This window comes from Halyomorpha halys, unplaced genomic scaffold, assembly GCF_000696795.3.
Source record: "Halyomorpha halys isolate HHAL.00 unplaced genomic scaffold, Hhal_1.1 Scaffold1183.1, whole genome shotgun sequence".
NCBI lineage: Eukaryota > Metazoa > Arthropoda > Insecta > Hemiptera > Pentatomidae > Halyomorpha > Halyomorpha halys.
The window spans coordinates 68,648-80,555 of NW_027112552.1; the positions used below are offsets into that span (position 1 = coordinate 68,648).

An 11,908-nucleotide genomic window follows, 5' to 3' on the forward strand; every position below is an offset into this window, starting at 1 on the left:
TTTTTTAGTTAAAATGAATGTCATTTTTTTATGTTTTTAATTTTTAATAAACGTTTGATGGTTACTATAATATATAAGTAAATTTATTAATATATAACTTTCTCTTATACAACAAGGAAATTTGATTGTAAATATTATGAAATTACTTAAACTAACCCATTGAGTGCCAGGGGCAACATGTTCCTATCTCCTGTGGCCACCAGTGAAGTTAATTTTTTTTTCAATATTGGAATTTTGTTTTCCAATTATTTTCTAAAATACTAAAAAAAATCTTTTCATTTATCGTTTTTATATACAACTAAAAACTTATAACTAACAAATATTTTTATTTAGAAAATAAATTAAATCTTACCTAATCATAAACCATATGCTGTAATTTTTCTCAAATCAACAATGCTAATTCATCACAGATTATCAAAGGAAAAGTGATGTAGTGTCCTAATGCTGTTTTTTAGAGCATGGTATACAAAATATCATAAGGATTAATATTTTTCAAATCCAACAGGCTACTTTTTTAGTTCAGAAAATAAATCACAACTGTTCTTGGCACTGAAAGGGTCAATCATGTTTAATTACTGAATTACAGTTGCTTATTCCTTATCTAGTTTTGCTAATTGTCATATTAATTAACAGAACTAGATTGGATTTTATTTAAAATCAGAAAGATGAATTACCTTGCATTCATTATTTCATGTTTAAATATATTATTCATTAATTTTTTAAGGTCTATGAAGATGACAACAATGTTTACTTAGTGATGGAATTAATGCGTGGAGGAGAACTTCTGGACAGAATACTCCGGCTTAAAGCTTTCTCAGAACGTGAAGCCTCTGCAATAATGCAAACAGTCATTTCTACTGTTAATTATCTTCATCAACATGGGGTTTGTGTCTCATTTCTATTATGCTATAAATATAATTTAATTAATGATTAGTAATTTATTTCTATTTAAAAAACAAAAAATTTCTTACAGGTTGTCCATCGTGATTTGAAACCATCCAATCTATTGTACGCCTGTGAAAGTGCTAGTCCAGAAGGGTTACGTTTATGTGACTTTGGATTTGCAAAACAACTTAGGGCTGAAAATGGTTTACTGATGACTCCATGTTATACAGCAAATTTTGTTGCACCAGAAGTTCTGAAGCGCCAGGGATACGATGCAGCATGTGATATTTGGTCCCTTGGAATTCTTCTTTACACTCTTTTAGCTGGGTAAGCAATGTTGAATATTTTTATGAGATGCTTAATGATTGTCACATTTAATTTTAATGTAAATGCATTCTTCTTGTAGGCGAACACCTTTTGCCAACAGTCCTACTGACACACCAACAGATATCCTCCAAAGGATAGGGGACAGTAAAATAGACTTAGATTCTGGCAACTGGGCTAATATTTCTGCTGAAGCAAAGGTAAGTTATTTATAAAATTATCTTTAATTTGTTTTAAAATAGTATTCAAGAATAAACATTAAGCTGCTTCTCAACATCAATCCTAAGGAGAGTAGAAAAAAATACTATGTCACTAAATGACAAAAATATGTGTTGTTACACCCTGACTTATCTTTCTCTTCCTAAATAGTTCCTCTACTTTAAAAAGCAAATATTGAATAGTTACGTACTGAAACTATTATGGTCTTTTTCTGATTTACAATACTTTTCTCTTCATATAATTCATTGAAAATTATAATCCTGTGAAATTCGTATTATGTCCATTCTTGAAGCCATTTATATATAAACATTTTTTAACAGTTTGTTACTGTTACTTGTTATCCTTTTTATTGTATCCAAAATAGTTTAATTTGTAATTATTATAATTACAAAAAGAAATCCTTAAGTTTTTTCATTATTTTAGTGAAATTTTTTTTCAGGATCTGGTAAGAAAAATGCTGCATGTAGAACCAGGTCGAAGGCCAACGTCTGGAGTGCTCCTGCAACACCCATGGCTGAGCGCCAGGAGCCGCCTGCCAACATCAAGGCTCATCACGGGAGAGGTCTCGGTAGTTAAGGGAACAGTTGCTGCGACCTACAGGGCTGTTGGGCCGAGAGCTCCCAACCTGGGTCCTGTTGTTATGTCTGAGCTGGCACGTCGCCGCAGGAAATCCAGACCGAAATCGACTGCACAAGTCTAGCCCATTGCCTGTTTGAATTAACAACTATTCCATGTTGTTTTTTCAATTGAATGTTTTCCTTTTGCATTGTCTCCAGTGCTAAATTGGGTGTAAAAGTAGCATTGAAATCATTTTCAAGCAATGCTGTTGAAAATATGTCGAAACGATGCATTGTTTGGTTTAGTTCTTAACTTGACAAGAGATTTAAAAAACTTGTATGTTATAGAAGGAGTTTTAGGCGTTTAAAATATTATTTGTCTTCATAAAATGGATGTTAACCATTTTTTATTCTTTGAGGATAAATTCAGTGAAGTTGTTTTCGAATTATTTTTTCTTTTAATTACCAACTTTTTTATCGATTTTTATATTTTGAATATTCATGGGCCAGTTGTACAAAATAAAAATACTTGAGAATAGTTTTACAATTCCTAGACAGATACTACTAGTTTGAAATATTTATTTTTTATTTTTATATTGTATTATTTATAGTTATCGCCTTTTAATGATATTAAAATTTTCACAATCTTATTATTATTAAAAAGATAAAATATCATGGAAGAATATATTTTTATCGAATTTAGTAGTTCTATTATAGAAGTACGTATAGTTATTTTTATATCTTCCTACTAAAATTCCTTGACTAGTAATTTAGAGTTAGGGTTTTGCTTTAACCTTTGACTGAGTTTAGTATACTATCTTGCAACTTCTCGCTGAGAAGTACTTATGTATGAAAGGTCATAACAAATCGAAAATAAAATTTTTAGCAATTAATCATTATATTTTATTTATTATAAATGTAAAATTACAAATTTTAATATTTTATTTTTATAAAATAACTAATTTATTGTGTTCTATAAACTATATTATTTCAAAATATTAATAATTTTTTATTTCATTGTAATTAACATCTATAGTTTTATCGGTTATATTAATATTTTGATGTTGTTTGTATTTTATATTAATTGGTAATAATTTTATAAATATTAATCTGCTTAATACCAAATTCACAGTACAAAATTGTTTTTTATTGAAAAGTACGACTGGCCCTGAAAATATAGTCTTTGATCTCATTGAGTCGAAATCATTGACTCGTAAGATAGATTAGTTTATTGTTACGGGTGTTTTAGCGCAGGATGTTTGTTATAGTAATTTTTTCGCTGTTGGCTGAATAGTTGTACCTGCCTCTTTTAATGATTTGATTATCGCTAATCAAATTTAACAAATATAAATCTATATTTTTTGTACAATCGGTCCTTTATTATTATAAACGGTATAGTTCTTCCAGAAATATTTCGAGCTATTATTGTATACATTCAAATGGGTATTAATTTTTGTAGTTACTGAAAACTTTCTATCTTTGTAAAAAGCATTTAAATAGTTTTATTGATTCATTAAAAAAAAAAAAAAAATGAATAAAGTTACCGAACATATTCAAAAGCTTTGTTAGATTATGGTTAATGGTTAAGAGTTTTATATTCGTAGGTGAAGTAGACTTATCGTCTCTTCCATGACCTACTTGCCTAGAAATAGTGCTTGTTGTTTAGCTGAATTTGAAATGTTCTAGATGGTAGTTGACAATCATCAATTGTAAACAATAAATTTTGCTTTGCTTTTTGCGCTTTTATTATATCTGGGTTACTTTTTTGCTTTATATTTACATTTGTGAAGTGGTTAAAAAATGTTCAAACTATATCTTTTAAAGTTTAAAAAATATATATATAATAATTACTACCATGAGGGCTTTTTTAACTGAATTTTGAGATTCAGTTATAAATGTGTGCCAAATAATTATGAAGATATTTTATTCTCATGTGTATATATGAATACATTTTTAATATAATAATCCTCATTTATTTATTCTTTTTTTGAAGTAGCTCTAATTTTGAAAGTACTTTTATAATTTCAATATCATTTGATGAACAAATCCCATCTTAATCTAATTTTAAATTAGTCCTTAGTTATACATTAGTAAACCCGTGTACCGATGTTTTGCACCCGTAACACTATAGTTTCTTGTTAGTGTATTAAGTATGCTATTTCATAAATTATGAAAATTGTAGGATGAAGGCAATTTTGTATGCTACAGAAGTGAGGCCTAACATTGTAATATAACAATAGTTATTTATGTATATTGAGTAAATAAATGTATATTGTTCAATGTGTAAATTTCATAAATTTAACTTATTGTTGTTATGTTTATATTTTATAATAATTACAGTAAAGTGAGCATGAGATGTTGAATCGAAAAGTATATCAATAAGTATATTGTAAAAAAAATATATATATAAATTTGGTTACATATAATGTGATAATATTTTGTAAAAAAAAAAAAAAGAAAAGAAAGAAAAAAAAAGAAAAAGAAATGTATTCTAAATGGAAAAAAAAATAAATATTTTTATGTAAATTCCTATATTTTCTCCTTCATCTCAGACGTAAATAAAGTCTTTAGATATTTTATTTAGAATATTATTTATATCTTTACCTATTGCTTATTTTATTTGTTTTAAGCTATCTACCAGTTTTTATGTGTTTATCTAATGAATTCTATATGTATATGCATATTAATAAGTCAATTATAAGTAAGTGTTCTCCTCTAAAATTCTAACTTTTCTATTTTGCCTTTCAAATCTTGGCATTTTGTGATCTAAAAAAACAATTAAATTGATTAGAAACAGTAACATTAAATCCTTAATTTATTTTATATTAGTACTCATTTTTAAATGAAGTTCTTTGAAGATGTTAGAAGATTCTGAAACAAAGTCATGAGTCTCAAATATCTGTAAATAAAAAAACAGTCAACTTTTCCCCAATCATAGGTAGGATGGTAAAGATAAGCTCATATAAATGCAGACCAGAGACATCATAAACAGTGTAACTAACCAAGTTTAGATAGTGTATCACTCCAAGGCAGCTCATATATATTGAACTTAATAATAATGATGAAGGCCTAACGAACCCGAAGGTTCGATGCCAATACAACTAAACGCTCTCTGCATACATCCTTCCAGCGATGCCTCTCCAAACCCAATTCCACCAAATCAGTTTTAATGCAATCCTTCCATGTACGTTTTGGTCTACTCCTCGGACATTTAACCGTTGGTTCAATGCTTATTAACATTTTAGGGATTCACTTGTCACCAACGCCCATCTTATACGCCGCAATGCTATAACTTGAATTATATTTACCGGGTGTATGTCGCCTAATTTAGTGTTGTGTAATCTTCTAAATTCTCCCATTAATTCATCCTTTTTTGGACCAAATGTTTTTCGCAATACGTTATTTTCTAAAACCCTGAGACGCTGTTCATCCCTTAGTGTAAGAGGCCACGCCTCACACCCATAAAGAACTGTGGGAAGGATAATAGTTTAGTAAATTCTAATTTTCAAGTTTTTCAGTAGAAGGCGATGGCTAAGCAGTTACAAAATTGAAAAATAATAAGCATTTCCGGCCTTCAATCTATTTCCTCATCAATTTTGTTTTTTCTAGCTACTGTAGAACCTAAATACTTAAACTTATCTACCTAATACTATTGAACATACTACACATATATATATTCCTGAAAGTGAGGTACCTTAGACAATCTGTCATAAAACAGGTTTCTGGTTGCTCTAAAGACTTCAGAGTGTACTATTGTTCAGAAGGGTGTCAATATGTCTGATGACAGTACATAGTTGTAGTTTTAGACTAAGTTCTGCTAGGCCAGCTTGAGTCTTTATCTGACCCGCCTGCTTAAGTTTGCACATAGTTAACTGATGTAGATATAGAGGGTTAGTCCTCATTTTCCACAGTAAAGCAAATGTAGAGTATTACAGTATTATAATTTTCTAAATTATGCTACCTTTGTATATTGTATAATGTTATATATATAGTCCTTAAGATTGCCTTATTATTATATATCTGTGTTTACTAACCAATTAACCACTATCCTATACAAAATTAAAGTACTTTCAAATTTCTTTAAAACAATTTAATATATTTGTTTGCTAAAATCAATAGTTATGGAGACATGAATGAGAAGAATGAAATTTATAAAATTTCCGAAGACATTCAGATTTTCGAAGAAGAATGTTTGTTTAAAATTGTTGATCATTTTAAAACTCATTGCAAAAAATTAAATAATAAATTCTTTCGAAACAAAACTTTTTTTTGTAATAATTTTGAACATAAAAAATAAATTGTCTAAATCGACTACAAACTTATGTTCGGTATCAATCAATTATTCATTTTGTCCCATTGATGTAATACTTAGCTTTTTATTGATTTATACAGTACAAGTCTTAAACAGGATTATAGTAGAGGGGAATTTTTTTTTTTCGTACCCTCCATTGAAAAATAAAGAATAACGTATCAAAATATGTCAGTTGAAGTGTACTTCCTTTTTCTACCCAAGGGTATTTTAAGGGCTATATCAATTATACACTGTATGTACAGATTCGACGGCGTCATGTGCGACTATATACTATGTTGAGCGGGGAGGGTCCGCTTTGCTGGTGTATAGTAGAGGGAATTCTTTTTTTTCCTACAAAAAAAATAAGACAAACAAATTACAAATATATACAATGGAAAGAAAATATATGTACATATGAGCCATTAAAGCATCTTGTTTTGCCAGTATGGCATTGTAAGATAGACTGCTGGGTCCACTGAAGGCGGTGTTGTAGAGGGGAAGAGGGACAAGGACTCATTTATTCCCTCTTTGCTAAATTTAAAAGGAGATACAGAAATGTAATATTTATCGCATTATTTCTTATAAATTAATAAATGTGTATGTATCTGTGGGCGCTAGCGCGTTTATCTCCTTTAAGTGGTAATGAGTGTTCAATTAAACTACAGCTTGAATTAAATTATTTATATTTTACCGATTACCAATTAAGGAGAGCCTTATTGTTGCAGCGCTATCTATGAGGGATCAGAAGAACTAAGACTTTCAGCGCTAACCGCCAGAGTGTGCTCCTTAACGGTTCTAAAATGCTATATTATTTTAATGTTTGTTGATTTCATTTTCTATATTTTGATGTTCTCATTTTATAAACATGTAATATACCGTTATGTTTGTAAATATATTATTTCTTATCTACCTACTTTAAAACTAGTTTCTTAGAGGCCATATAACTTATAAACCCACACATCGTAACTTCTTAAAAAGCAGTGATCATAAACACAATAGTGGATCAAAACATTCCACCCCTTCTTCAGTCACGTTTGGGATAGACTCAAACTGGCCCGCCTGGAGATCTACAGTTTCTATTATCTTCTCAAGTCCCCGCAACTCTCTCTAAGGCTGAAGCCGCAAAGCGGTAATCCGCTCGACTCTGCTCTATGGTGCACCCCTGCTGCGCCACCTCTACCAAACCACGCTTCAAAAGCTGCAGAGCTACCAGAACTCCGTCCTCCGGCGAATTGTCCGAGGAGCAACACAACAGAGGGTCAGAAACACCGTCATCCACCAAGAACTCCAGCTTCTTTCTGTGCCGGAGTATATGGGCCGAAAGCAGATCAAATTTTTTGATGGGCTGAAGGTCTGTGCCAACCCGCTTTTTAGGGAAATCGCCCTTCCATCAAGAACTGGGAGGTGGCAAAGCACAGTCCCCTTGGTAGATGTCTTCACCGAGAGAAGGACTTGGGCTCTGCAGCTTGAAGTTACCACACTACTAGCCGGAATGGTCCCTCCCTATTCTTTGTTAGCCCCCGGCTAATATGCCACCAATGTAAAAACATTCCGCTATAATTTCTAATTGGTCGTTAATTTATTATTTCACTTTTTCTCCTCCTAGAGCCATCACTGGCCATTCACGAGCATCTACTGCGACTTCCTTTCGAACTTGCTTTTCTCTCGCCTATTTGCGATCATTTTACCAAGTTTAGTAACAGTCCTGTAAAGACCGCTTAATCTTAAAACTCAGCGATCGTACATGACCTTGCACCGTGTCCGAACCTCCTATTCAGTTGACCTAACTTTTATCGAATGAATACATATTGTCTGAGGCCTTGTGCTACACCATCTCTTAAATTCGCATCTGAACTAAAAATTTACCTCGACAATTTAATTAGTTGTTTAACATGTTTCATTGTTTAAAGAAACTGTCATAAATGTTAAAATACGAGCTATTTGGCTATACTCTCTCTCTTTTTTTATTAAGTAGGTATTTAGAGAAAGGGAAGTAAATTCGCTATGGTTATATTATAAAGTAATGCTATGGACCGTTTTCCAGCATTCAAAAACAACTCTTCATGTTTTTATTGATGCAGTACACCTCCTTCATCGTTTATTAAAGTAACGTCCAGCAACATTTAAAGCAATACACTAGCAGCACACAGGCTTTCTTAGTCATTCTGGAAGAGCTAGTGTGTTTTTTTAAGGATATGGAGAACAGTACTTAAGATAAAGAATGTACAACTCTGCGATGTGCCTCTCCCTCCCGTACATTTGTAAAAGCGGAAGACTCCATTCACGTAACCTTAATCCAAAAAGAAATTTCCGGATCAGAAAAAATAATGGCTTTTAAATGGTGAGGAAACTGATTTATTGGTCCCATAGATAGCTCTTGATCCACTCAACTAGCTGACAAACAATAATATTAGATTTTCAAAATATGATCGAATTCAAGATTTCTTGCTCACGTATCGATTAATTCTAATTTTTCAGATTTTCTCGGGTACTTAAATTATAAAAAGTAACGGAATTCCGTCCATCTTATTTTATTTAAATAAAAGTACTTGTTACGTAATGAATACATGATTTAATTTAAAAAGTAATAATATAATTTAATTAAATTAAATGTATTTATTTTAAGATCTGGATAAATACTACGTAAATTCCCAGCTCTGGTTATGTACCAGAACAAATCAAATCGGAATTCCAAAATATAGTAGTTGGAGGAGGGAGGTTGAACCTGTATACTGGGATGCCCTGGGCAAGAGAAACTTATTTTTTCTCTCATTCAATAAAATAGAGAAAATAATTGTAAATAATAACAGTTATATATAATTAAAGTTAAAGAATAAATATTTTTAAAAAACAGCTTGTTATTTGTACAAGTTTCTTTAACAAATATAAAAATTTCTAAGGATTTTTTTTTTTATTATATAATAAAAACACGTTAATATTTGTGTTTACGTCAACTACAGACAAAATATTATAAGTCCTTGAACATTTTTTCCGAAGGCACTCGTATCTCAATATTTTCTAATGCAGGACTCTTTCAGTTTTGTTTAATTAAATGGTCAAATAATCTTATCTATCATTCTTGAAGTAATCTAATCAGAAACTAAAATATTTGAGGATGAGGTTGAATAATCAAATACAACGGCTAATAAATTTAATTGTAGGTGACATCTATGATCCTCAGGAAAAAATTAAATAAAGGCCAGAGTGTTGTAAACAGTTCCAATTTTAATTTATGGTTCATGTCTTCGGTTGTTCTAAAATACATCAGAAACTCTATCGAAACGCAAAAGGACAATGTATACAATAAATCTGAAAATCAATTTTGCTACACCATTTAATGACCGAATTTTCTAAACCCTCTTTTAAGATATACCTTAAGAGATATAAAGTTCTTTTAGAACAGAGCTTCTCAACATAGAGGATACGGAGAGCGCAATTGAGCCTGCCTTTTGGTTATGGTAACTTGTGAGCCACTCTTGAAAATGGCTTTATTATAAAAATTAGTTAAATTTGTAATAAAAAAAAAACAAGTCTTATCTGTTTGTTATTGGAATTTTTTTCTAAGCGTCTGAAGCCAGCCATTCTTGACACACAAAGAAGTCCTTCTGATCTTTTTTGTATTTCTAATGGAAAACATTTTTCACTCTCCAAAGTTTATTAGTGGCGTTTTCGGTTCGTGGTGGATATGTTTTGAGCCCCTTTCCAGAAAAAATAAATAATGCATAATAAAATAATTTTGTTGCGTGATCCCCCCCGGGTCTAGAGGAAAAAAACCTCTATGTACCAAAAACAAACAAAAAGATTTTGTAATGTAGTACAAAAGGAACCAAAAGCACACCAAGTCCACGATAATCACGCCTGTTATTTTTTCGTTCTACACTCATCTCCAGAGAAACCTCGTTCACGAACGGATCGGTTATCTATCATTTCTCTCCCCAAGGAGATAACCACGTTACAATATAAATTACAATTATTACTAAACTTAAAAGTAAGAATGCTCTCAATTGTATTGAAAAAATATAGGTAATATTTTATAATAAAGTTATAATTTAAATAAGAAATAAATAAATAATAAGTAATAAGGCAGTAATGTTTTTTTTGTTGAAGAAAAAAAAATTAAATTAAAGGCTCTATAAAGGATTTTTCTTCATATATAACCTGATTTATTTACTGATTATTAACTGATTTATTTACAATCATATCTTACTCTGTTATATTATTTTAGTTGTTTTTATCTTTTTTAGCACTGATGAAGCCCAGCAATATGGGACGAAACAGGATCTCTTCAATCACTGCGGTCATTTTTGCAAATGGTTTATGAAAAAACAATCGGAAGATAAAAGGATGTTAATTAAAATTTTGTCAGTGATCTCGATTTTATTTTTTTTGCTGCCTTTTAACTATTTTTCAAGATTTCTTCTATATTGTTCCACAGTACAATTTCCTTTCGTTCAGTATCATAGTCATGGCACTCTGTAGAACGCGCTACACAGTTAAAGGTAACCCACTAGATACACGTCTTAGTTGTGTTCCTCTCGTCATAAGGCCCTCACGTATCGCTCTTGAGTGTCCTATCCTGAGGTGGGTCATTACTACATCTTCCCTTCTTGTAGTTGTTGATCTTTTCGATTAGGGACTATAGATTTTTCAATAATTCTGTTCATGGGCTCTTTATCTGTAGGTAAAAAAAAAAGCAGAGAGCAAATATAATTTTAGGATATGAAGAAAAAAATGAATAAGGATAAATTATTAGTTAGAAAAAATAATCTGATAAGATTTCTAATGATGAAATGTGACCCTTTATTACGTCTTTATGATAATAATTTTTTGAATGAAATACAAGCGTATATATATACGTAAATACGTATGCATAATGATTGCAGTGAGCACAAAAAAAATCCCAAGAAAATAGATAACGTATCTTTCCTGAATCCTAAATGATATCATTGTGGTAAATAAATACATATTTAGCCAAAGAAATGGGCTGTCAAACAGTAGGAGATCCAGGATCATCATTAAACCTTTTGGCACACTAACAATGAAGTTTTGTTCAATGGACTTCATGAACTTTTCGATTTCAAGAATGAATTTATTGCCTCAGAGTCGTTGACTATATCTCTTCAGCTCTTGAAGAAAAAAAACAATACTGCTCGGGTGGCTTTCTGGAGTTCCCTACGGCAGTGTCCTGGGTCCTGTCCACTACATCCTCTTCACTGCTGACCTTCCCATCACTCCAGACACATTCCTGGCAACATTTGCTGATGATACAGCTATCCTATCCTCCCATCCCGATCCTGTAACAGCCTCATCCAATCTCCAAACACACCTCACCCGGATTGAGCAATGGTGCAACCAATGGCGGATAAAAGTCAATGAATCGAAATGCACCCATGTGACCTTTACTCTCCGCGGAAGCTTCTATCCACCTATTACTCTTAATAATATACCTCTTCCCAGATCCGACACAGTGCGATACCTCGGATTCACTTTGGACAAAAGACTCACCTGGAACCAACATACAAGACTCAAAAGACAAGAACTCAACAGACAATTCAGCCAACTATACCGACTGCTCAACCGGACCTCTCATCTTTCATTAGAAAACAAACTACTACTTTATAAGACTATACTC

The 11,908-nt window shown here is 31.4% G+C and overlaps 1 protein-coding gene across 3 annotated transcripts in view; it reads left to right on the forward strand.

Moving 5' to 3' along the window:
* The window catches only part of S6kII (Ribosomal protein S6 kinase II), a 72,941-nt gene extending 68,377 nt beyond the window's left edge, over positions 1 to 4,564 (forward strand). For all 3 annotated transcript variants that reach the window (XM_014433290.3, XM_067050360.1, XM_014433288.3), the window contains exons 12-15: positions 725 to 883; positions 974 to 1,212; positions 1,292 to 1,409; positions 1,868 to 4,564. In XM_014433290.3, the coding sequence (XP_014288776.1) occupies positions 725 to 883; positions 974 to 1,212; positions 1,292 to 1,409; positions 1,868 to 2,128 (777 nt within the window). In that variant the 3' untranslated portion in view covers positions 2,129 to 4,564. The remainder of the gene's footprint in view (positions 1 to 724; positions 884 to 973; positions 1,213 to 1,291; positions 1,410 to 1,867) is intronic.
* The last annotated feature ends 7,344 nt before the right edge of the window (positions 4,565 to 11,908 follow it).